Here is a 24,211-nt window from a genome sequence, read left to right as displayed (position 1 = left end):
GAACGGATAAAGCCCTGGAGAAATCTTCAAACAAATTATTACTAATAAGAGGCATACTCAGAAACGAGATTAAGTGCTTTGGTCTGCATCAACCCAAATATTTATTCATAATAAATTTTACCACTTTCACAAGTGAATGAATGGGCTACAGCCCCTACACCAGGAAGGAAAAAGAAAAAACAAAACAAAACAAAACAAAAAGCAGCTAAAAAGGAAATGCCGGACACTGTGATTCATCTGCAACCTCTCAAATCTAGGTTATTATTTGTTTTGATACTGAAAAGATACTTCGTGCCTTAACATTAGTCGTACTGTAGAAAGTAAATAAGGTATTTCTGTAGACCTTGATGACATGTACACATTTTTTTTCAAGTAAAATTTAAAAGTCAAAATAACTTCTACTATTTCTTTTATAATTTACTTTAGAACATAAGATAGAACTCAATCTCTACAGAGAAGGCCAAAACAAAGACTTCTAGAGAAAACTGTTTTGACAAAAAATATAACTAACGTAAAATTCTTTTACCTCCACAGAGTTAAGAATATACATTCTTTCCACAACAGTATCTACTACTGAAAACTAATGAAAAGCCTCTTGGAATCACAAGGTATATTGTGATACGTTTTATATCCATCCTCCAAATTTTAATTTGTTAGGTAAGTACACTCTGGAAAGGTAATCTGATGAAAGGAAGGTCAAAGCTTGAATTTCTGCCTTCATTTTAGAGTCCGCCATTATTTCCATCTGCCAATAAAAGTAAAGTACAGCCGTAACAGGGTCCCGTGTGACACTTCTGTTGACTCAAACTAGTAAGTCTAGATTTGTTTTATTCTCCAAAACCGTGAGCAATAGCTTTCGAATCAGCCAGAATATTCCAGAGCTGTCACAGCAAAAAATGTCAGAATACCCAGTATGGCTGTGTGTGATAACTAGGAATGGTCTGGGGTCTTTCTGATTTCTTTCTCTTCTTCCCCCACATCCCCATAAGCTATGGTAAAGCCATAGACAATGGGTATACAACTATGATGAGGATAAATAGATCAGCTCCATCCAGCTGATCTTCTCTATTGGCATTCCTAATTCAGTGTTTCAACAACCATCTACCGCCACACAACACCTATGCTAGTTGTTGGTAATATAAAATTTCAAGGAGGATATTTTCAAAATACTATGTGAATAGCCACTATGGAAGTTAAAGGCAATAAAACATACAACACTTGAATTTTAGAAAAAAAAAAACCTACTTCTTTTCTCCAAAATGGTTGGCAAGTAACATAAGGTCTTTTCAGGACACTGTCCAGTTTCATCTGGTCCCGTTTTGTCAGTGGAATTAAAGTATCTCTAGGTATATTTAATCTGGAAAAATATATGAAAAAAATCAGCAAAAACAAAGTGTTCCTATAACTTGAAGAACACATATTTGTTTGTATTTATTATACTATTTCAAGAAACTCTAAAATAACAGATAAGCAAGTTATTTTAAATTCAGAATTTGGGGGGATCTGGCACGTCCCAGACCAGCAAGTATTCGGGTTCACAGTGGAAGTCTGCTCTAAATTGTTTTTCTTCACATCACACTCACACGACAGTGAGAAGAAGAACACAGACATTGGTTACAGACACTAATGCCAACAGTGCTCTCACATCAAGCGTGTGGACACCAGTGTGGCTCCCAGAGCACTACGGCCTTGAAGCGGTGAGCTATTTAATAATGTGTGTGGCCAGCGGCAAGATTCACTGTGGGATCTTAGGCTCCACTGAGCGCTTCATTCTTTGCCATTCATCGAGAATTTTCTGGGCCAAGGAAGTTAGTCTATCACTCACTTCTTTTCACATGTGGGCACACACACACGCGCGCGCGCATACCTAGTTTTAAATTTTCGAGAAGCAGGTTGTAATTTTTTTGCTCGGTGTGTGTTTTAAAAACAGAACATGAGGAGTCCAGGATTTATGGTATAGACTAACTTTTGAAGTGACAAATCCTGGATTTCCCAGAAGAGCTCCAGTTTCAAACAGTCGTTCTCAATGTCCCCACAATTATGATCAGTTGCCAGTGGCAGCTCCCGGATAGGGTGACAATTTGATTAGAAAGGGGGGCCTGGAGGATTTCCCATGAAGCTGTTTACATAGCTATCACATCTTTCCCCTTACTTCGTTGTACATTTATTTGGAGTGGCTTTGAGGGCACTGATGGAATTTAGGAGCCGCAGCTACAGTTTCTGCAAGGCCCTTCACCTTAGTAATTATCAGATCGTTTGTCCCGAATTCGTTAGGAAAGCTTTTCATACAGGCAGATCACCCCGAAGGGATTTTGACCATACACGTACACCAAACTGAACAAAACTCTGAGTCACTGGAACGTAACTATTCAAAAATCAAAAACTGAATGTTTTATGCCCTCATTTTTGAAGAAGTGGCAATCACCCAAAACCTGTTCGTGTTCCAAACTTAGGAAATAAGGAGCAGTGACCAAGGTTTGCTCACTGCTTAAAGAAATCCGATAAACATGCTCTCAAGTTCATTCATGCCGGCCAATTAAAACAACAAAATATTTTTAAATATCACATTAAGCAGAGATGAATAACAGTGATGATGTCCTATGCTGAGGGACAGGCGGGCTCTTACTCTCCAGGGAAAACAATTAACCTATCCAGAGGGCAGTCAACGTCTTAAAAATGTGCATACCCTTTGACCCAGCAATTCTGGGAATTCAGCCTTTGGGAGTAAGGGACTAATTAAAGATGTGGGCAGAGATTCAGTTACAGCAGGGCCCATCAAAGCACTATTTATCAGATTATTTGGAAACCACCCAAACGTCTGACTATGAGGCACTGGCTGAATAAACACTGGTCCATCCAGAATTGGAACTCAGTAACGGAGGACGTTAAAATGAGGTCACGGAACTGTATTTCTTGATACGGAAAAGTGATTTCATTGTGTTGTTGTGTGAGGAGAGCAGATTACAAAATAACAGGGTATGATCCCATTTTTGTGAAAAAGTGAGGGCTATGTACAGAGAGCAATAATAACGTACAAGGGTGAATAATAACGTACAGATGAACGAACACCGTTCATCTGTAGGTGATTTTTATCTTGTTACATAATGACATTTTTCCTATAGTGAACGTGTTATGTTCAACTCGCCAAAATTGAGGCTCCCAAACTTTAAGTAATCTTAAAATGAGATTTTCTTATGAAATTAAAAAATTTACATCTATGGTAAAATGGATTCAGGTGCAACCAATGATGTTGTCAATTATTACCATTTAACTACATGCGATGTCTTCTACTTTGAGTATAAAAATGCCACAAAATCTCTTAACCATAAAGGTAAAACAAAAAATACGTTCCAGCTGAGAGTTCAATTAACCAAATTCATTGAAGTTTTAGAAATTGAAACAGACATGGTGACTTTAACTCCTGATTCTCTAACCCTGAGTCACAGTGAACAACATAAAGACGACACACGAAGAGCTTTCCCTCGTAGTGGCTTTTTAGGCTCGTTGTTACATATTATGATGAGTCATCATTTCAAACACCCTGATTTTACTAAAACCATCTAACCGTTTAATATCAGAAGGGAGGAGACCAAGCCATCTAATAGCTGGAACTGTGAGATTATGGGCTTCAAAAGACATCGCCTAAAATAAAGAACAAAAGTACATTGGGTGAGGCTAAAATGCAGAAAGCTAGCATACTTGTTCGTGCAGCCTAATTTTTTACACATTAAGAAAGACGAGTACTAAAGACTTCACATGCCCTGAGCCTATGGAACTAAGGAAATCACCAAGAGTTTTGCTAAACTGGGCTTTCAGTGAAGGTTTTAAAACTGCTCTAGTATTTCCACATTGGTTTTATATAAAGTGAAACCATAAATAACCTCTCTGACCTGCATTTATTGTTGTTTGTGGTTCTATATTTTAACATCTTGCTTCACTATCCCTTTTATGTCAATATGTAGGTCATATACGTCAGGGATACTCCACGTGCATACCAGTGGTTCCCAAAATTTATCATGCAACAGAATCACTTGGGGCCCAACCCTAGACATTCCAATTCAGGAGGCCTGGATGGGGACCGAGATACGCATTTCTAGCAAGTTCCCCGGTAATGCTAACACTGCTTGTCTGGGACCGTACATTGAGAACCACTGATATATGGTAGCTGGGGACTCCGGGGGTGGAATTTGGAAATGTTTTCATTTTACCATCTGGTGGGAGTGAAGGGAACGGGCAACGTCAGCATTCAAGGCTGTATATAACTTCCAGAGTTTATCTGGCAATGAGACGTTGTTGTTACGGTGAGGCCCCGCAGTCACTAGAACAGGCTGGGAGAGCGGAAGATAATAATGCCTCTTGCCCACAGCTAATCCCATTCTGTCATCTGTGGTCACGTTTGGCATGCCAGAAGCTGGAATCACGGCCACTGAAACAGAATGGCCTCAGACTAGGAGAGTAGCTCCCCTGTACATTTTGGGGGTCCTCAGCTAACAAGGGGCCAATACGTGGATACAACAATCACTCTGATGACTATGAACTACCTCAACAGTAGGAGAGGAAAAATACTCCTCTCTACTCACCATAGATCCATACTTATAGATGCACATTATTTCTATGCCTGTTAAAAGAAAGTTACCTTTACAATTAGTTTCTTTGTATATTGCAGGTTAGATCATCATCAACGCTATATGTAACATCTATAATTCTTATTTTCACAGACACTACCAATAAAAAACTTATGGTTTGGCTTCCTATGGCAAAAATAGCAAGAAATTGCCTCACGTGATTAGAGTCATTAATTTTAATCTAATAACCCTATTCTTTTAATCTACAGAAGTGTTCTAAGAGCAGAAGAGCACAACTATGAATACTGTAAACAGGATTTAGTTAAGACAACTGCTTCCAATCATCCCCAACGATAAGTCACCGTGTGGGTCGGCATCCACAAGAGTGAAGACAGGAATGTGAAACATATCCCACAGCTTCTTGACTAAAAGTCTCGTGTTCAGATCAGGTACCCCCTTTCCCTAAAAGCAAGATTGAAATGACGCAACTTTAGTTCCAGCAGAAGAAAATGGCAAAATCTTTTCCTTATTTTATTAATAATTTAAAAGTTAAAAAGTTAGAGTACTTTAAATTTCAGGTGGAAGACTGGTGTAGACTGTGACAAAAATGCAGTCTACACAACAGAGGGAAAAAGGCCCACGTACGTTCATAACTATGACTCTACTATCCCAGTCCTGGGAAATAATCCTAAGGCAACATTTCGGCAGAAACGGGAATAACAACAAGTCGGACGCCTATAAAGATGTTCGCTGCGGTCTCATTCGAGATGGCAAAAACTATTCGAGATGGCAAGTAGCCGAAACAGGTAACAACAGGGACACGGGGAGGCAGCGCTGCACACGCCTCACGCTGCCTCGGTCCAGCAGGTGTCTCGGATTACGCCAGTTTTGGTTTTTTTTTAAGTTGACTCATTTTTGAGAGAGAGAGAGAAAGTGGGCAGGGGAGAGTCAGAGAGACAGAGAGAGACACAGAGAGAGAGAATCCTAAGCAGGCTCTGCACTGTCAGCACAGAGCCCTACACAGGGCTCGAACCCAGAACCCCGAGATCATGGCCTGAGCTGAACTCAAGAGTTGAACACTCAACTGGCTGAGCCACCCGGGGGGCCCTGATTATCCCAGTTTCATCAACTTCTGCCACACTACCCTGTAGCAGGAAGCTTACCCCCCTCTGCTGACTGATGCCTGTGGCCGCCTGTGTGTCATCTCAACGTATACTTCTGCGTTCTTGGCCGTTTTGGGCGCGTATATATATGTATACAGAATCAGGCTACCTTTGATGGAATTAATGCAATTACATGATATACAAACCCACAGGAGGCAGAACAGAGCAGCTCCTGTGCGTTCAGTCCTCTCCTCCCCACAGCCCCAGTGTTACCATATCACAGCTGACACCACGGTGGTAGGGGAATGGCGAGTGGGTGACTGAGAGCCTGTGTAAACTCACTGCGATATTGGAAAATCACTGGTATTTAAGAATTGGGAGCACCACCTTGATTTTAGTCAGATTTGAGGATGCTTAAATAAACACACTGGGGTGCACCTGGGTGGCTCAGGTCACGATCTCACGGTTGGTGCGTTCCAGCCCCACGTGGGGCTCCGGGCTGACGGCTCGGAGCCTGGAGCCTGCTTCGGAGTCTGTGTCTCCCTCTCTCTCTGTCCCTCCCCCACTCACGCTCTGTCTCTCTCAGAAATAAACATTTAAAAAATCTTTTAAAAAATGAAAAACAAATAAACACCTTGGAAATTTTTACTCTACAACCATAAAAGATACACCATATTGCTGACAGAACGTTGAGCAAGCTGCACAGATGTTATAAACCCCTCCGGCCAATCCCCAAAGTAGCGTGCTAGCCTTGGAATCGAGGTCAAGGTAGGTAACATACCGTAACCATAATGCACGGAGACATCCTGTTGCAAAAGTTGTCATCCAGGAGTCGCTGAAAGGTCGCATCTTTTTCCACAATTAACAGAAATTTTGCATCTGTCATTATATCTGTGACGTTAAGGCTGATAATTTGAAGGCAGGAGTATTGCAATTTAATCACCAACTAAATAATGATGCCACATAAATCCATTCAAAAGCAGCTATAGATACAGTATTTTCCTTTTTACCCTCAACTATATAGGCCTATTCACGTATCTAGATATCTGTCTCTCCTACTAGTTGGGGAGCTCCTACAAGAATCGTAAAGCAGAAACCATGTGTGTTCATCTTGACCACGATAGGGTCTAGCTTGATGGTTACACATTATGAAGGCTTGGTCTATCGAATGAATGAATGAATGCCCTATGAGTTTAACTAGTTTCCCCACTCAAAGGATACTTCGAATACCTTGAATATTAGATGGCACGGCAACAGCCTAAATAACAAAACAAGATAGCTTTTATTTTAAATAAAAAGCAAGTATAACCACATTCAAAAAATTTATCACAGAAGCCCTACATTTTCATTTTCCTCTGGATATACCAGGCATCAGAGGTTTACTCCTCAGAAAAGAAACAGTAGGAAACAGATATACTCCTCAGTAAGAAAACAGACATGCCACTCAAACTACTTCCTTGCAGGTGAGAATCTCTTGGAAGCTTTGTGGAGATCCGGCTTAGGCAGCAGAAAGGGATGAAATTTAAGGCCTCCTTCTCTTAGAGGGCATGAGTGTCGTCTTGTGTGTTTCTAGACTGCTGTGCATGCTAGTGCTGTGGGCTTTCTAGGTGCCCAAGCCTAACAAACAGTTTAGCATTAAAGGTATCAATTTCAGAACCAGAAAACTGTGTAAAGATTACATAAAGAATCATGCTAAGATAGCCAAGCTATGTTCTACCTGAAAACAAAGGTACGTTTTTTTTTTTTTTTTGAAGGAAAGCATATCTTTGTTTATTTCACTATGACATTGGACAATTGGCGTATTCTGAAACTATGTAATGTGCAGGCCCAGAAAGCATATGCCTACTCACCATTCAGTTTTATTTGAAAATCTTAAACTCCAAACTACATAAGAAAGCAGGAAATAAAGCACATTTCAAAAACAAAGGATCTGCAAGGGAGTTAAAGCATGTGAAAACATCAATATGCTTACTGTTGTACCACAGGTACAGTGCACTTTGGTTCCGTCTTCCTCGATATACCTTAAGTTGCCAGCAATTAAACCTTTTGATGTGGATGACTGAAAAAATAATAGCCATACTTGAACACTTTCTCACTAACATACTTTATACTGCTAAGTCAATCCTCATGCTCACCCACCTGACTACATGTGTTTTAGCTCCGATTGGAATTTAGGACGTGAAGGAGAAAATACATAAGGTGTTTAGGAATAAAAAATATTTAGTAATTCACCTGTTTTGGTCCATTCATCCAAGGAAATATATTGAGAGTCGATCATTTAAATTCATAGTGAGAAAAATGTAGTACCAAATAATATCAGAAAAAGGCACAGATTACATTTATTTTTCTATTATAATTTTACACAAACTTATATTTTTTTAAGTTTATTTACTTATTTTGAGAGGGGGAGGGACAGCGAGAGAGGGAGAGAGAGAATCCCAAACAGGTTCCATGCTGTCAGCACAGAGCCTGACATGGGGCTCGATCCCACAAACAGTGAGATCATGACCTGAGCTGATACCAAGAGCTGGACGCTTAACCAACTGAGCCACCCAGTGCCCCGCAAATCTTCTATTTAAAAAAAACAGTTTTGTATTTAATGGTACTTACTATATGTAGACTCATCCTCGGCACTTTTAACATACAAGAAATGTCATTGATAATATTGTCCACAACCGTCTGGTTACCAAAAAGTTGGCTGTCGGTATAATATATGTCTCTATGAAAATTAAATATATATTTTTAATTAGCCATGTTCTCTTTGGAGTATTGGAGTATTATTTGTAGGAAGCTTTAATTGGATGAAACACAACATATAAAGAAAGTAATTTTTTACCCACAGTAGACTGTGGCTTTTATGTACCATTTCAAAACATAATAGGAGTTAATCTAAACTAACTCTCACATTGTGTCTTAGCAATTTACCAAAACAAGTATTTACCTTTTGGTTGCGTAAGTGTTGCTCTGTACCAATTTATAAATTATGGACAATATTTTAAGAATGAGAGCTGCAAGATAAGATGCAACAAACAAGTTACTCATCATTTCTCTTATTTTTTTTTTATTTTTTATTTTTTTTAAATTTTTTTTTTTCAACATTTATTTATTTTTGGGACAGAGAGAGACAGAGCATGAACAGGGGAGGGGCAGAGAGAGAGGGAGACACAGAATCGGAAACAGGCTCCAGGCTCTGAGCCATCAGCCCAGAGCCTGACGCGGGGCTCGAACTCACGGACTGCGAGATCGTGACCTGGCTGAAGTCGGACGCCCAACCGACTGCGCCACCCAGGCGCCCCTCATTTCTCTTATTAATTCAAAACATACTGCTATCAAAGATTTCAACTGCCCCCGTTACTATCCATGACATTAAAAAAACTGTCATTCCAAAATAGAAGTATTGAATACAGAATAATAATTTCCTGAAGGATCAGATAAAATGAATTGCTCTCTGAACAGCAAAACCAAGAGAACACTTTTTCACTGATTCATGTACCTTGCAAATCTATTTGGAAATTATAATCTATTTCCATGGTTATTGACAATGCAAGCTTCGGTAACTATACTTCAGGTGTAAGGTGGTCTATGAAAGAACAACTAAAATTATTCAACTAGGAACAACTGAAACCCGGAAAACAACCAAACTTATTTATTCCTAAAAGCTAAGAAAGATTAATTTACCAAAATTTTTAACTGATTTTGGTGAATCACTTTTGATTTTTCTCCTAGTACAATGAGGGACCATCTGAAGACCCACAGAATCTTCAAACCTGTCATTTTGTTGAAAGGTAATAAAACAAAAAAAAAAAATAATTAACTTCTAATCACCAAACAACATACACTTAGTGTCCTCTTCCGCACATAATCTAAATCTTTATTTCTTCTCAGCAGAAGCTTTAAGACAACTTCATTTATAACCTTAGATAATTCCAGGTGTTAATTAGGTAATTAGCTTTGCGACACACAGAGGTACGAAAATAAAGTGTTTAAAATACGTGAATTAAGTACCTTTAAGTATAATGTGTGTTATTTCTTTCCTGGGAAGACATCAACCGTATGTAAACCATTATCAAATATTTCACAATTTTATTAGCATTTTTGCTTATTTTGCCCATTTAATAATTTTGCTCAATTTAACAAGTTTTGAAATATTGTATTCCTGATTTATCTCCAAAGTTACACTAAATGAAATGACAATTTGTGTTAGGTGGTTACACTGAACTCCCAGGCCTGTCCTAAAGGTGGCAGAAGGGCACCAGGCAAATAGGCCAGGTCTCCGCTGCTTCTGGACTCGATGAAGCCTATCTTGCAAAATGATGTAGAATGCGATTCAGAAGTTTACAGTTTGTATTAATTACTGACTGTAAAAGAGCATTTAGTGAGTAAGGGGACCCCAAATTACTTTTATTCTGTTTCTGTAACCCTTATGAGAGCTACCACAGTGCTTTTTGCTATTTAGATTCTACAGGCTGAGCCCCTGGGAAAAAAACAAGCTATGTGAGTAGGTCAGAAGGCTTTGACAAAGTTGTTTGCTCATTTTAACCTCTCGGACACATGACTTAGCAGGGGGGAGATGAACCAGGAGGAAGAGCCTCAGAAGTGTGCTCTATGTTCCAGATACATTTATTTTCATTTCAGTATCAGGATTGGTTGTAGCTCCCCTGAGCAAGCAGTTCACTTTTACAGTATTTTTGCAGAATCCCCCCGGTGGTGTTTCCCCGCTTTGAGTGCTAGAAAAGCTTAGATCCAAGTTTGGAGCCTATTTTTAGCAGGACCGTAAGACTTCATCATATGCGTTTCGACTTCTAGCCTCTTTTGGTGCTTCCTTCACGGTTCCTAGCATTGCTTCCCTTTGCCTTACCTTCCACATCCACTTCTGGTTTAAATGACCTGCCTACGACGTACGTGTTTTTGTAAGCACCCTTAAATCCTTCCAGAAAGGGTAAACGCGGTAAGAAGAATGAAATCGGACTAGGACTCTAACTCGAGTAAATTAAAATAATGACATAGATAACTGTATTTAAAAATTAAAAAGGCAACATGCCCACTTTATATTTTCCCAGCTTGATCTGTTGTCTATTGTGAACACGGGAGCTTTATTTCTTGCCAGGCTGGTGATGACGTCTTGAATAACACTTTCTATAGATGCAAGAACCTCAGAACTGAAACAAGAAACACATTATGATTCAATCTTAATTCTAAATTAGGCCTTTTACAACATGTACCATTCCCCCAGATCAACACTAAAGTAAGTTCTTGTCTCCTTGATTGTTTTTTAAGACTAGGTAATTTCCCCTCTATACCACTCTCTCTCGCTTTTGACATCAGCATTGCATTAAAACAACTGGATGGATAGCGGTTACTTACAGAGAAATTTCATTTGCTTGTAATTTTACTTCCCAAATAGTTACAATTGAACTAAAATCTCCCTTTTAGACAGTGTTAATGACTAGACAATAGAATTTATAAATATATTTTACATCTCGTCATATTAACCTACTTAAATCCAAACTTGTTGGCTTGAAATACTGCTGATAACTGTTTTAATTAAAAATGATGGAATATTGGCTTTGAGTTGAATCTCTTCCCCAAAAAATGCAATGCAAAAACATTCCAAAAGCAGTATTTGTTGTAGCACATCGCCCTGATTGATCTCATGCCTTAAATCTGCCCTTTTGAATTTTAGTGATAGAATGAGAAAAAAGTTTAATCACTACCATGAAAAGACTTGGCAAAACCATTACACCACTTTACAGCAAAATATTAAGACTTAGCCCAGTTTTCTGTGAGCTGACTTTTAATTTCACAAGCCATCAGCTTCAAAAAATGTCGTTCGGTTATAAATACCATTAGCGTGCTGCCTAAGAAGGGAGATCAAATTAAATGTAGAAAATGGGCAAAATGTAGAATGTTCTAGTTTCCACAGAAACGTCAGAGCTTGCTTTGAAAATGCACAAATCAGAAAGTAAGTTTCAAAAGAATCAGTATTTTCTAATGGGGAGAGAAAAACGGACTCACATATCTCATTCATTTTTCCAGTTTGGGGGAAAAAAAAAAAGTTGCAAGATTAACGCTGTGACAAACCTGAAAATACAATTAGATTACTTTACATCGGAACCGTAAATACGGGACTTCTGTGCCCTCCTTCCCCTCACCCTCATCACTTCTCTCCCAAACTAGTTTCATAAAAATTGGTTTGCTTGTAGGTATTCCACTTCTGTTGTTGTTCGTTTCGTTTTGTTCTGTTTTGCTTCTGGTAGTCGGCTTAGACTTAAAAAGACGCCGGTAATTTGTTTAGGCTGAAAAACTTCGCGGAGGGGGGCCTGGACGGCTCAGTGGGTTAAGACTCTGACTCTTGATTTCGGCTGGGGCGGTAACCTCATGCTTCATGGGATCTACCCGGGCGGTGGGATCTGCGTTGCCAGCGTCGAGCCTGCTCGGGACTCTCTCTCCCTCTCTCTCTGCCCCTCCCCCTCCTCTCAAAACAAGCAAACATCGAAAAACAAAAACAAAACAAACTTTGCCGATAAACCACAAAAGCCGACCTAGGAAAAGAACAACAGGGCACTTTAGGCAAAAACGATCCAGAACATAGTCTCTATAGTTCATTCCAAGTTGAGTAGCTGGAGACGCTCCGTAATGATTTCATCAACACCTCACCCTAACCAACTAAGCCAAGCCGCCAACTGCTTTGGTTTTCATTGAGGCGCGAACATCCCCTCCGCTTCCAAGTTAAGTAAATCCTTGTCGTAGCGTAAACACCTTCTCCTTCACTTTGCTAAAACCCCCTAAGTGAGCGGCAACTCCCAACATGCATGCTCCCTTTCTCTTCCCCACCCCCACCTCCACCCCCACAATCCTGAAAGCTTTTTAGGTTAAAATGCTCTCCAATAAAAAAAAAAATTTTTTTTTTTTTCTAACAAAGACAAAGCCAAAGTTTAGGTCAGCCTAAACTCCCCGACTGCGGAGAATCTTAGGAAACCTGCGAGCCTCGCTGTGGGGATGCTCCTGGAACATTCTAGATGGCGAACATTCTAGAAAACAAGGGGGGGGAGGGGCTCTGTCACGAGGCTTTTTGAGTTCAAAATGAGAGCCGAGAGCGGAGGAGATGGAGCGCTTCAGGGTTCATGGGTGGCCTGTGAAGGACGTCGTCCTGTGGCCTCAACACCTCAGCATCTCAAGGGAGAAGGGAAGGGGCCCCAGCCACGTCCCCCCGGAGCGCCTCACGCCCCCACCCCGGGGCGACTGGGGACCCCCGGGGACCCCGCTGCTAACCGCCCGGCCTGCGCGCCCCGCAAGGAGCCCTTCTACCTCGAGGCCAGGCGCGTCCCCCCGTCCGCGGGCTCCCCACCGCCTCTCCTCAGGGCGGCCAGCAGCGAAGCCCTGTGTTGGTCCAAAACCTCGAAGAACGAGGCCTCAGGCCCCACCGGCGCAAAGGCCATGGGGGCCGACAGCGACACGAAGCGCCAAGCGCAGGAACCCCACCAGCGCCCGCCACGGCCCTCCCTGCTGCTTGCTGCGCATGCTCCCTGGCGGCGCGAGCCCTTCGTCGGCTTTCTGGCTGCGACTGCGCATGCGCACTGCCCAGGCCGGCGTGTAACGACTCTCGCCTGCGCATAACGACTCTCACCGACTTGAATTCGCAGCTGAGCAGGGCTCCATCGGGTGCGGTCCCACCTCGGGAGGCAAAGTGATGGGCCCGGTAGGGACCCATGTTTGGACTGTGGGACCCGGTTTTCCTTGAAATGGATTTATGGGTTATTTGGGGGGAGGGTGGTATCTAGGGAAAATCGTACCAGCAGTTTTTCATTAAAAGACATAGTTCTGGTGATCCACCTGTACACCAGATGCGGTGCTAGGCACTGGGTTCAGCTGTGATCAGGGCAAACAAATCTCCTGGCCTTACCAACATTCATAGAGCGGCCTCTTTCTTAATTCTCCTAACCGTCCCAGGAGGTTCCTGATGTGGTCATGGCGCTTTAGCAGGGGAGGAGGAAGTGAGGTTCACAGCTCAGTCGGGCTATGGTAACATCCCAGCTTGATCACTTGCAAGGATCGCCAGGTTTAGCAAATTGAAATACAGGCCGCTCCGTTAAATTTGAATTGCAGATGAACAACAAATACTTTTTTTTTTTTTTTAAAGGATAACTAGGTCCCATGCCATCTTTGGGACATACTCTTACTAAAAGTTTTCCGACATCCAGTATTTCATCTAGCAATCCTCACATTGGACCACACCCTTGCCTGGCAGATTGGAGATTGGTGAGTTGTGTCCCCCCCCCCCCCCCCCCCGCCCCCAGCCCCCCACCCTCTCTTGAAACCTTTGAGCAGAAGATAGGAATTCCAAAGCCCCAGAGAAGGACTCTTGCTTCAGGGGGAATGGTGCCCTTGAGAGAGAGGACAGTGGGGAGAGACCCTAAAGCAAGGTAGGTCCCAGGCCTCTGGGGGCCTGTACCTACATGGATGGGAGCCTGAGGGCTTTGCCACGGAAGAGCCACCTGACAGCAGGCCCGCTCCAGAAAACGACTTTATTCCCTCACTTGCTGGGTATTTGATAGTTTTGAAACTAAAAACTGCTTTGCTGTCAGAAATGACAATGAACCCCCTCTGTTCATAATGGGCACTGAACTGAGGGCCTTTGTTATTATTATTATCACAAATACTTCCTTACTGCCTGCCCTGAGCTAGGAATTGTCGGGAACCGAGGACACTGCTGTGAACAAGGCAGGCAGAGTCCTTGCCCTTTGGGAGCTCACCATCTAAGGAAAGGATAGATAAGTGAAGGCTTGAGTAATCAAGTTGGCAGGGTGCGTTGAAATCAACAACGCTAAGAGGTAAAAATCATTACCCCCATTTCACCGAGGAAGAAACCGAGGCTTGGGGAGCCATCAGTTGGTGCAAGATTGCACTCTGGTATGTAACAAGGGTGAGAGCGAAATCGTGACCCCGGATTCAAGCTTTGTATCATGGGGACAGGAGGCACCACTACAGGTCTGGCTGGGGAATGTGTAGTGTAATTTGTAGAGGCTTCTCTGGTGATAGAATTACCCCTCTGGCCTCAGTTCTCTCCACTTTGGGATGAGGGCGGTGCCACTCTAATTTATCATCCCCAACGAGGAAGAAACAAAAGGCCTTTGAAGGGAGAGGGCAAGTCAGTGACACCAGCTAGGCTTGTCTGCTGGGAAGTGCCTCTCTCCCGGGACTAGAACCATCTGTCCAGCTGTCTCTGGCTCTCGCGAGGACAGGCCGTTCTGTATCACAGAGCGCTAGGCTCAGCCAGGAGCCGGCGGCCTCACCAGATCTATGAAAAGTCCTGAGCTGGGCAGGGGCACGGGGAGGGGAGGGGATCGACACCGAGAAGGGAACAACCCGTAATAAACTTGGCATTCCTGCAGGGAGAAACCACAAGGGGCAGACTTGAAAGGCCTCGCTGTGTTCCCACCGCGGCAGACCAAAGCGGGAGGCGTTAGCTGTCTTTGCAGGAGGCTTTCAGGTATCCAGCCTGCACTCAGGCGACTTGCCCTGTGCCCACCACCTTCACATCAAAGTCAACTAGCCCAGCCCCGGGGCCCTGCGAGGAAACCAGAGAAACAGATTCCGCCCCTAGCAACGAATCGCAAATGAAACTTGGCAAATGCCCTTTGCGCTTTGCGCTTTGCGGGGCAGTCTTGGTATGGGGTTCTGCCTACCTGCTGGCCAGCTGTGCTTGGCACAGGGACAGAGAAGGGTCACAAAGTCGCACTCAAGCTGCTCTTGGGAAAATGAAAAGCTTTCCCCCTACACCCTACTAGTGGGCCTTTCCTCCGAACCCAACCTGACATCCGGAAGCTTGTCTGAGGGCCAGAACCTCCGAGTGGGCTGGAAAGGAGCATTATTTAAGTTAGGCACAATGATTGTAGGAAGGATGGGGAGGCCTTTCTAGCAAACTGTACAGGAGACGATGCCCCACTTGTTACATTTAAGCAAGGTGGCTTCTTCAGCAGCTGTAAGTGGATTTTAACATCATATAGAATGTTGAGGAAAAAAAAAAGGTAAATTCCACAATAATGTCTTTATTTGGGGAGCTTTATCAGGTGTTTTGATTTTGTATGTATGGGTTTTTTTTTTCGCTTTTAAAAAATTATAAGAAAGATATATGCTTTTCGTAAAATATTTACATAATTCAGAAATTACAAAATGAGAAGCGTTTTCAATTAGCAATAATTGCGCCTCGGATAAACCTCGTTGGCTACAATACTGCCCCCGCGCAGAGCCTGAAGGTATGAGATGAAAGTGAAAGGCAGCCCCTCTCCCAGCATCTACTCACTGCCTTACCTTCATTTGTCCTACTCCGCACTCTGCCATCCTCCGGACCCTGGAAGGATTCCTTCTCGCCCCGGGGCCTTTGCACGTGCTCTCTAGCAGTTTGGAATGTTTTGTCTTCTTTCTCTCCTACTCTCCGCCCTCCCTCCCCTAAAGCCAGCTTTGCTAATTCTCCTGTATCCTTCAGATGTCCGTCTGGATCTCCCTGGACCACCCCCAAGTCTTGACCCTTGGTGCCCCCTGTCTCCACATGCCTGCATTCCTCTACCCTGTCAACCCCAGGGGCTGAGCCCATCCGGTACCCCACAGTTCCACTGTGCCCAGCACACAGAAGGCACTCAGCAGTATTTGTGGAGCGAATGAATGAATGACGCCTTGCGGGATTCTGTCTGTTATCTACTTGTAGTATTTCTGTACATCTTTCTGCACATGCCCACATAAGCATCCTTTTTTATACGAATAAGACCCTACATTCTCCTGGGATTCTGCCACCGGCCATAATAATAACTGCGGTTTGCTGATGCTCAGACCCTGAGCCGAACTCCATGCACGAAATCTCATTTCCTGCCTTTCATTGTATGGGGAGAAAGTCGAGGCTCAAAGAAGTACAATCCGAACTCCTGGCTTCACAGAGAGGCATCTGACAAAGCTCTGATCTGACAAGAACAGTGTCTGTGCTGTGAGCTGCTATATCCTATTGCCTCAAAGTCGAGGTCATTTGGTGCTGATGAACGGATTCATTCATTTTTCGTAGGCAGGGTGATTATAGAACAGGATATATGATGTAAAGCCGATCAACACAAGGAAGATGATGCAAATAAGATCAGCAAAATATTCGTGAGCCTGTGGGTTATCTTACTGATGAAGGCCTGGAAGTTGTTTGTTTGAGAAAGAGAGTGTGCTGTAATATGTACCCCCAGGGACCCAGCATGAGCTTCTGTGACTCTGGCCAAACCTTTCCATCTACGTCCACCCCCTTCCCAACCCTCCCTCCAGATTATTTGGAAGCAAATCCTAGGCATCGTATTATTTCATCTTAAGTATTTGAACGCGCATCTCTAAAAAATAAGGACTCTTTTAAAAATAACTATAATCCTGGGGTGACTGGGTGGCTCAGTTGGTTAAGCATCTGACTTCTGCTCAGGTCACGGTCTCATGGTTCGTGGGTTCGAGCCCTGCGTCGGGCTCCGTGCTGACAGCTCAGAGCCTGCAGCCTGCTTCGGATTCTGTGTCTCCTTCTCTCTCTGGCCCTCCCCCGCTCAAGTGCACTGGCTCTCTCCCTCTCTCTCTCTTTCTCTCTCTGTCTCAAAAATAATAAACATTTAAAAACTAAAAAAAAATAACCATAATCCCATTTTCATACCAAAAAGAGCATATTTTACAATCATCCTTTAATACTTCCTAATATTCTGTCACTGCTAAAATGTCCCCAGTTATTCCACGAATTGTTTTTATAGTTTCTTCTCATCAAGGTGCAGATAAGGCCCATCCCTTCATGGCTGTTGGGTGATACAGCTCTTAAATTTCCTTAATTCTACACCTTCCCCCCCCCCCCCCCGCTTTCCTTCCTTGCCATTTATTTGTTGAAGATACCGAGTCATTTGTCCCAGAGAGTTTCACGCAATTAATAGTTTGTGGATCGCACCCCTGTGGTGTCATTTAACATGTTTTTCTGTCCCTGGTATTTCCTGTAAGTTGGAAATTAGATTTAGGGGCTTGACTGGTCTTGCTTGGACCTTCCTTTCCTTCCTTCCTTCCTTCCTTCCTTCCTTCCTTCCTTCTTCCCTCCCTTCCCTCCCTCCCTCCCTCCCTCCCTCCCTCCCTCCCTCCTTCCTTCCTTCCTTCCTTCCTTCCTTCCTTCCTTCCTTCCTTCTTCCTTCCTTCCCTGTATATATCGTAGGTAGTTTGAAATGTGTATATTTCACTATATTTCACTCCACTATAACCTCCTAGGCCCTCTATGGCTGGAGCTTCCAGGTTGAGAAGCTCAGAGCTGGCCTGAGCCTCTCATTAACAGAAGGAGAAGCCCAGCCCAGGAGGCAGAGTCACGCTCAGCAAAAACCCTGCAGGGTTCAGAATCCCTCCACAGAAGACCAACCCAGAGGAGGAAACCCAGGGAGCGATTTTGCAGCCACAGTTTCCCTCCACTTCATGGAAGCATCCTATGGATTTGCAGGGAAGGCTCTGCAACCTGGCTCCCTCCCGGCTTGCCAGCTCGCAGAGTGGCTTCTGGCCAGGGCCCAGCCTGACTCATCCTCTCTGCTTTTTATTTCTTTCTGCCTCACACCCCAACTGGGCTGCTAATCACTCCCCTCCACCCACTAGTGTGTGTGTGTGTGTGTGTGTGTGTGTGTGTGTGTGTGTGTGAGAATTGCTGTAGCCATGGCCTAGAGGCACCCCACCACAACCGTTTCCCAGCCCTCCTCCACCATCTAGTCTCGGCTTCATTGGAAAAATCAGTTGACACTAAACAGCGCCTTGCTTTGATTTAAGGGGACTTAAAAAAAATTTTAAAGTAGTTCTCATCATCCCTCTCTGCCACTCCTTTTTCTTCTTTTATTGTTTGTGTTTCATTCTAAAGCCCTCTTGGCAACTGGTTTTGACAGAAAGAGACCTTTTACCAAAGACCAGAAGGCACATTCAGTGCCCAAAACCAAGGTGATAAAACTCCTAAGGTGTTTTCTCCTCCAGCCCCCTCTTTACTACGCCCGAGTCCATACCAGAGGGCTTCCGGATTTACGTACTGACCTGGATCATCACACACACGCAGACAAGCGCCTCCCTGGTGCCCAGGGCCCTTCTTGACACCAAGAGGACAAAGAGGAAGATCACTGGGGCACCTGGGTGGCTCAGCCGGTTGGGCGTCCAAGTCCGACTTCAGCTCAGGTCACGATCTCACGGTTTGTGAGTTCGAGCCCCGCGTCAGGCCCTGTGCTGACAGCTCAGAGCCTGGAGCCTGCTTCGGATTCTGTGTCTCCCTCTCTCTCTGCCCCTCCCCTGCTCACGCTCGGTCTCCCTCTCTCAAAAATAAACATTTAAAAAAGTTAAAAAAAGAAAAACACGATCACCAAGTGCCACGCACATGTTGCTGGTATTTTGGTGGGGAAGACAGATCATAAAGAGAAAAACGAATACACGACATAGAGTCAATAATGCTGTGTTGCCTGGAAAAGAAATGCCAGTGTTTGGACAGGAAAGAGTGAAGACGTGAACACAGAGAAGCTGAATACTAAGGAAGGGCCAGCCGCAGGCTGGGGGGAGCAGCACACGCCAAGCCCCTCGGGACAGATGGGATCAGAGAGCAAGGCAATGTTGGTGGAGGGTGAGAAGGACAGGAAGGTGGTGGAGAGGAGGGGCCGAGGGCCAGACCATCAGAGGCCTGTCCGCCAGCAGGAGGAGTTGGGACTTTGCTATAAGGCAATGATTCCAACTGGGGCAATTTGCTTCCACGGGACATTTGGCAATGTTGGGAGGTGTCTTTGGCTGTCACAACCGGGGGGGGGGGGTGGGGGGGCTGCTACTGGCGTATGGTGGGAAGAGGGTGGCGTTAAACATCCTGCAGGGCACAGGGCAGCCCCCACAGCAGAGAATGAACCTGTCCCTGATGTTAATAGTGCCCAGGCTGAGAAAGCCTGCTGGAAAGGCAGGCGGAGGTCATCAGAGGGTTTAGAGCAAGGGAATGACATAAACTGAATCAAGAAGGGAGAATGGATCCCAGGGAGTGAGGGTGGAGGCAGCCAGACCGGGGATAGGAATTGCATCTGTGCAGGCGGGAGGTTCTCCTGGACCAGGACGCTGTCCTCCAAGATGGAGAGAAGGCACGGGCTTGGGGATGCTTTTCAATCAAAGAAAGCCATGGTCACACATGTTTTGGAAACGCTGCATGCTCCACCAAGATAGCAGTCTGGCGTGAATCCCACAGCGAGATTGGTTGGGTTCAAACCTTGGCCTTGCCACCTGCTCAGGCTGTGTGATCTTGAGTAAGTGTCTCAACCTCTCTGTGCTTCAGTTTTTTTTCACTTCTAAAATAAGACTAAGAATAGTACCTACCTCCCAGGGTCCGTGTGGGTTGATTTGTTAATATGTGTAAATGAGTTCGTATATGCCTGGCACATCGTGGACACTCAACAAACATTACCTGTTATTCGAGCGCGTCCCCATTAAGGGTGCCACCATGTGTGTCCACAAATGCAAGGCTGTGCATAAAAATCTTACTGAACCCGTGTAACCCGCATTTGCCAAACTTCCGTTTTTCGTGCCTCTTCCTCAGCGACACGCAGAAAACCAGAAATCCATAGAACGTTTTAAAATCTGTAGAAATTTTAAAAAACGGCTATCCTGAGACGTAAGTCAGCCGGCATGAAATCCACCCTCCCGAAGTTCACAGGGTACGTTCACAGAGCTGTGCAGCCATCGTCCCGATCTACTTGGAGAACATTTTTGTGTCCCTCCACCCGCCCCCCAAGAAACCCCCCGTCAGTCACTTCTCTCTCGTTGCCCCCAGCAACCTTCCGTGTTTACGGAGCTGCGTGTTCTGGACAATTCACGTAAATGCAATCCTACAACAAGGGGCCTTGTGTGACTGGCTTCCTTCACTCAGCGTGTTTTCAAGGTTCGTCTATGTGTGTCTGTGCTTTTTCTTCTTCCTGGCCAAGTAAATGTCCCACTGTATGGAAAGTACCATTTTGGTTTGCCCGTTCCTTACTTGGTGGGCGTTCAGGTGGCTTCCACCTTTAGGAATGACGTCGCCACGAACATTCCCGTACAAGTTTCCACGTGGATGTATGTTTGCATCGCTCTTGGGTCCAGACCTCGGACTGAAGTGGCCGGTGCGTGTGCGGCATTTTGCAGAAGAGGGCACTCTCGGAGATGGGTAGGTGCCGTCATTTTTGCCTGCCCTGCCAATTTCCTTCCTCCTCTTCCCTTCCTGCGCCCCCTCGCCCCACTCCCCTCACCCCCTCCACTCTCTTCACCATCCAGGGTGCAGGTCGGAACTTTGCCACTTCGCAGATGTGTGGTCTTGAGCAAGCGATGTGCACTTCGCTAAGCCTCTGTTTTCTCCTCTGTAAAGTGGGAATCGGACGAAAGGAGGCGGTTTGTGGAAAGCGCTCACTCTCGTGTCTGAAGCCGGTATTGTGAGACCTTACTGAGAGAAGTTTCCTACCTTGGTAGACGTGGTTGCAAACGTGTAAAGGGCTCCTGGGCTTGTCTCTGAACAGGACGCGGGACGTGCACGTCCTCACCTCTGCCGGCTTTTGCCAAACGAATCTCTGAAGTGACCACCCCGATGTCACTCCCCTCCTTGTCCGTGTCCTTGTCTTTTTTCCTTTTTGCCTTTCGGAGGGTGTGAAAAGGTGTGACTTTACGATTTTGATTTGGGTGCCTGCCACTTCCCTGGGACTGTTTAGCACCTGCAGACACCCTGTGAGGCAGACGCTGATCTCCTCCCCATCCTGCAGATGAAGAAACCAGCTTTGAGAGGTGAAGGGCTGGCCCGCCAGTTTGGAGCTCGGGCGGGCTGGCTCCGATGCCTGGGCTCCCTGCCTCCGCTTCACTGGGCCTCCTGTGGAGCCCGGCGCTGGCAGATAAACACGAGCGAGACCTCGCGGTGACTAAGACCATTAAGAAATCTAAGAAACATGTGCATCCTTTCATTCGACAAATATTTATTGAGCATTTACTCGGTGCCAGGCTCTGCAAACAAAATAAAGTCCCTGTCGCCAGGGCTGGCAGTCCAGCAGGGGAGAGAGAGAGAATAAATCTGTACCGTCACGTAAGCTCTGCGAAGAAAAACAAAGCAGCGTTAAGGAGCTGGAGAGGGAGAGGGGCGCTGTTTCTGTCGGGAGGTCGAGGAAGTCTCGTCAAGGAGGTAGCATTCGTACAGAAACATGATGAAGTGGGTCGCGAGCCACACGGGCACCGGCCAGGAGAGCTGTTTGGGGGGAGGGGATAGCACATTCGGGCTTCGAAGGAGAACGCGGTTGGGATGTTTAAGGAGCTCGAGAACCCTCCAGCTGGCCTCCCAAGATCCCCGCCCTCTGCTTATTCATCCAAACCTGAATCTAGGTGCTGCCGTGCGCGGACTTTGTGTTTGTAATTAAAGCCCCAAGTCAGTTGCCCTTGGGATACAGAGGGAAGATGGGCACATCTGACCTCGTCAGGGGAGCCCCTGGGAGGCAGAAAGGCTGGAGGCCGGAGGAAATGTCAGAGGGCCTGGAAGCCGAGAGGATTTGATGTGCTGTGGCTGGCTGAGGTACACGGGACCGTGACATGGTGGCCTCTGGGAGCTGGGAGCTTCCCCGGGGGCTGAGAGCCGCCAAGGAGATGGGGGCTGCAGTCCTGCAACCACGAGGAACAGATTCTGCCAATGACAGGAATGAGCTTGGCGGGGCGCCCGGGGGGCTCAGTCGGTTAAGCGTCCGACTTTTGATTTTGACTCGGGCCATGATCTCACCGTTCACGAGTTTGAGCCCCGTGTCGGGCTCTGTGCTGACAGCTCGGAGCTTCCTTGGGACTCTGACTCCCACTTTACCCCTTCCCTGCTCAAGCTTACACACTCTCTCTCAAAGTAACTAAATAAACTTTTTTTTTTTTTTTTTTTTTTTTTTTTTTTTTTTTTTTTTTAAGGAATGAACTTATAAGAGAACCCTCAGCTCCAAGAGAGTGCAGCTGGCCAACACCTTCCCTGCAGCCTGAGCGAAGGACCAGCCATGCTGTGCCGCACTTCCAAGCCACGCAACCGTGAGCTCGTAAAAAGGTGTTGTTTTAAGCTCCTGAATTTGAGTCGTTCGTCACGTGGCACAGAAAACGGATGTAGAGGTCGCGTAACTACCACCGGGTGAAGCCCAGGAGGTGACAGGCCAGACCCTGCAGGGCCATCGGCCGCAGGGAGGACTTTGCATTTGTGCTGAGGGACCCAGAAGACCACGCCAAGTGCGTAACTCTCAGACGTCCTCGCCCTCTGTTCCCCCTCGCCCTTCTCTCATTTTCCATCCTGCCCGGTTTTCATTCCATCGCCACCCCCTACCTCCTTATATCTGTCTACCGAGGTGTGTTCGCGGATCGCCCCGGGGCACTGTTGATTGTGAGTGACGGGAAATCTCACAAATTACTTAACCCCCAAATCCGGGGACTTCAGGAACGGCTGGATCCAGGAGCTCAAGGATTACTTTCAGAAGTGTGCGTCTTTCCCTCCCTCCCTCTACCTTGCTGTCTTCTGCCTTGTCTTCTGCCTCACCTTCATTCTCTGGCAGGCCCTCCCCACGTGGTGGCTGAGAGGACCACCAGCAGTTGGGAGTCGCAGCCTGTCACCTTAACAACCCAGTCAGAGACCCCACCTTTCCCCATGGCTCCCCTAAGAGTCCTGGGATGACCTGGAAAGGCGCAGCTTGGGTCACATGACCGATGCAGAACCAATCACAAAGGGCGGGGGAAGGGGAACTGCAGAGAGGAGGCCTCAGCCCCGTACCTGTTCCTGGATGTGGGGCTGGGTGGGGGGGGGGGGGGGGGGGGCGGGGTGCGGGGTGGGGAGCAAGGGGCCTGCAGGGCTACCTTGAAAGCCCCCGGACTGAGAAAGGGGAGGGGTGGTCCTTTGGGGCCTTTCGGGGGGTCACTGGGGTGCTGTGGATAGCGAAAGGCGGGGAGGCGCCGCGGGGGCCCGGGTGCCGTGGGCGATACGGCTTCTGCAGGGAGACTCCAGCCCACCCTGTGTTCGCTCCCGCTCCGGTCGTGGGGCCCTCGCTTCCCCCCTCGTTATCTCTGCATCCTATTAGATCCTGGCACAGGCAGCGGGCGGAGGTGGAAACGCCACACCAGCCTGCCTTTGCCCCGGTTGTTTACTGGGGAAATAAATAGAGAAAGAGACTCGGCAGAACAGATGCTTGGACCGACGCAGAGGCCCTGGGAGGCTCGTGCGGCGGAGTCGTCTTCGTAAACAGACGCCGAGAGGAGCAGCCCGGAAAGTCTGTCCAAGCTCCAAACAAACGAGGACCCGGAGCCAAGCGTGAGGCCAGCTGGAAGGTCCCAGCCAGGGAGGGAGAGCCCTGGGGTGGGGGCGGTCCAACAGGACGCCCAGCCCTTTGCTCTCGCGTGGGGGCGGGGGGGTTGGGGGGGTGGGGGCGGGGCGCCAACGCCGGTATCTTCCTCTTGCTGCTTTTTAAACGCAGTGTTGGAAACAGGGCTGGGAGGACATGTGTGCTGGTTGGCTCGGAGACCCTCCCCTCCCCAGACACCAGCATGCACTGT

At 46.1% G+C, this 24,211-nt stretch overlaps 1 protein-coding gene, 1 long non-coding RNA gene and 1 pseudogene across 6 annotated transcripts; 1 reads left to right on the top strand and 2 right to left on the bottom strand.

Annotated features, from left to right (window-relative positions):
• Window positions 1–71: 71 nt before the first annotated feature.
• On the bottom strand, window positions 72–13,206 carry SPO11 (SPO11 initiator of meiotic double strand breaks). Of its 3 annotated transcripts, none has more exons than XM_060620998.3 (13): window positions 12,977–13,206; window positions 10,714–10,827; window positions 9,347–9,435; window positions 8,610–8,676; window positions 8,279–8,387; window positions 7,641–7,727; window positions 6,890–6,926; window positions 6,450–6,559; window positions 4,928–5,027; window positions 4,581–4,618; window positions 3,566–3,642; window positions 1,246–1,357; window positions 73–745 (listed from the first exon to the last, which is right to left on the bottom strand). In XM_060620998.3, the coding sequence occupies exons 1-13, from the start codon at window positions 13,105–13,107 to the stop codon at window positions 626–628; spliced, it is 1,191 nt and encodes a 396-aa protein (XP_060476981.1). In that variant the 5' UTR covers window positions 13,108–13,206; the 3' UTR covers window positions 73–625. The 3 variants fall into 3 exon arrangements, with proteins under 3 accessions (XP_060476991.1, XP_060476981.1, XP_060477002.1); XM_060621019.3 differs by lacking the exon at window positions 12,977–13,206 and adding an exon at window positions 12,648–12,921; XM_060621008.3 differs by lacking the exon at window positions 7,641–7,727 and having other exon boundaries at window positions 72–745.
• A 33-nt stretch (window positions 13,207–13,239) lies between these two features.
• LOC144615859 (uncharacterized) lies at window positions 13,240–23,439 on the top strand. 3 transcript variants are annotated; one of them, XR_014137492.1, is made up of 3 exons: window positions 13,240–13,367; window positions 13,809–13,927; window positions 20,472–22,509. It is a non-coding gene; the product is annotated as an uncharacterized LOC144615859 (long non-coding RNA). The 3 variants fall into 3 exon arrangements; XR_013554480.2 differs by lacking the exon at window positions 20,472–22,509 and adding an exon at window positions 15,061–17,673 and having other exon boundaries at window positions 13,254–13,367; XR_013554479.2 differs by lacking the exon at window positions 20,472–22,509 and adding an exon at window positions 22,595–23,439 and having other exon boundaries at window positions 13,257–13,367.
• On the bottom strand, window positions 15,815–15,919 carry LOC132674698 (U4 spliceosomal RNA; annotated as a pseudogene).
• Window positions 23,440–24,211: the final 772 nt, after the last annotated feature.

The sequence above is a fragment of the Panthera onca genome, chromosome A3 (genome assembly GCF_046562875.1).
Source record: "Panthera onca isolate mPanOnc1 chromosome A3, mPanOnc1 haplotype 2, whole genome shotgun sequence".
Taxonomy (NCBI): domain Eukaryota; kingdom Metazoa; phylum Chordata; class Mammalia; order Carnivora; family Felidae; genus Panthera; species Panthera onca.
Note: the sequence above shows the minus strand (reverse complement) of the source record. Positions and strands in the feature narration are given on the sequence as shown.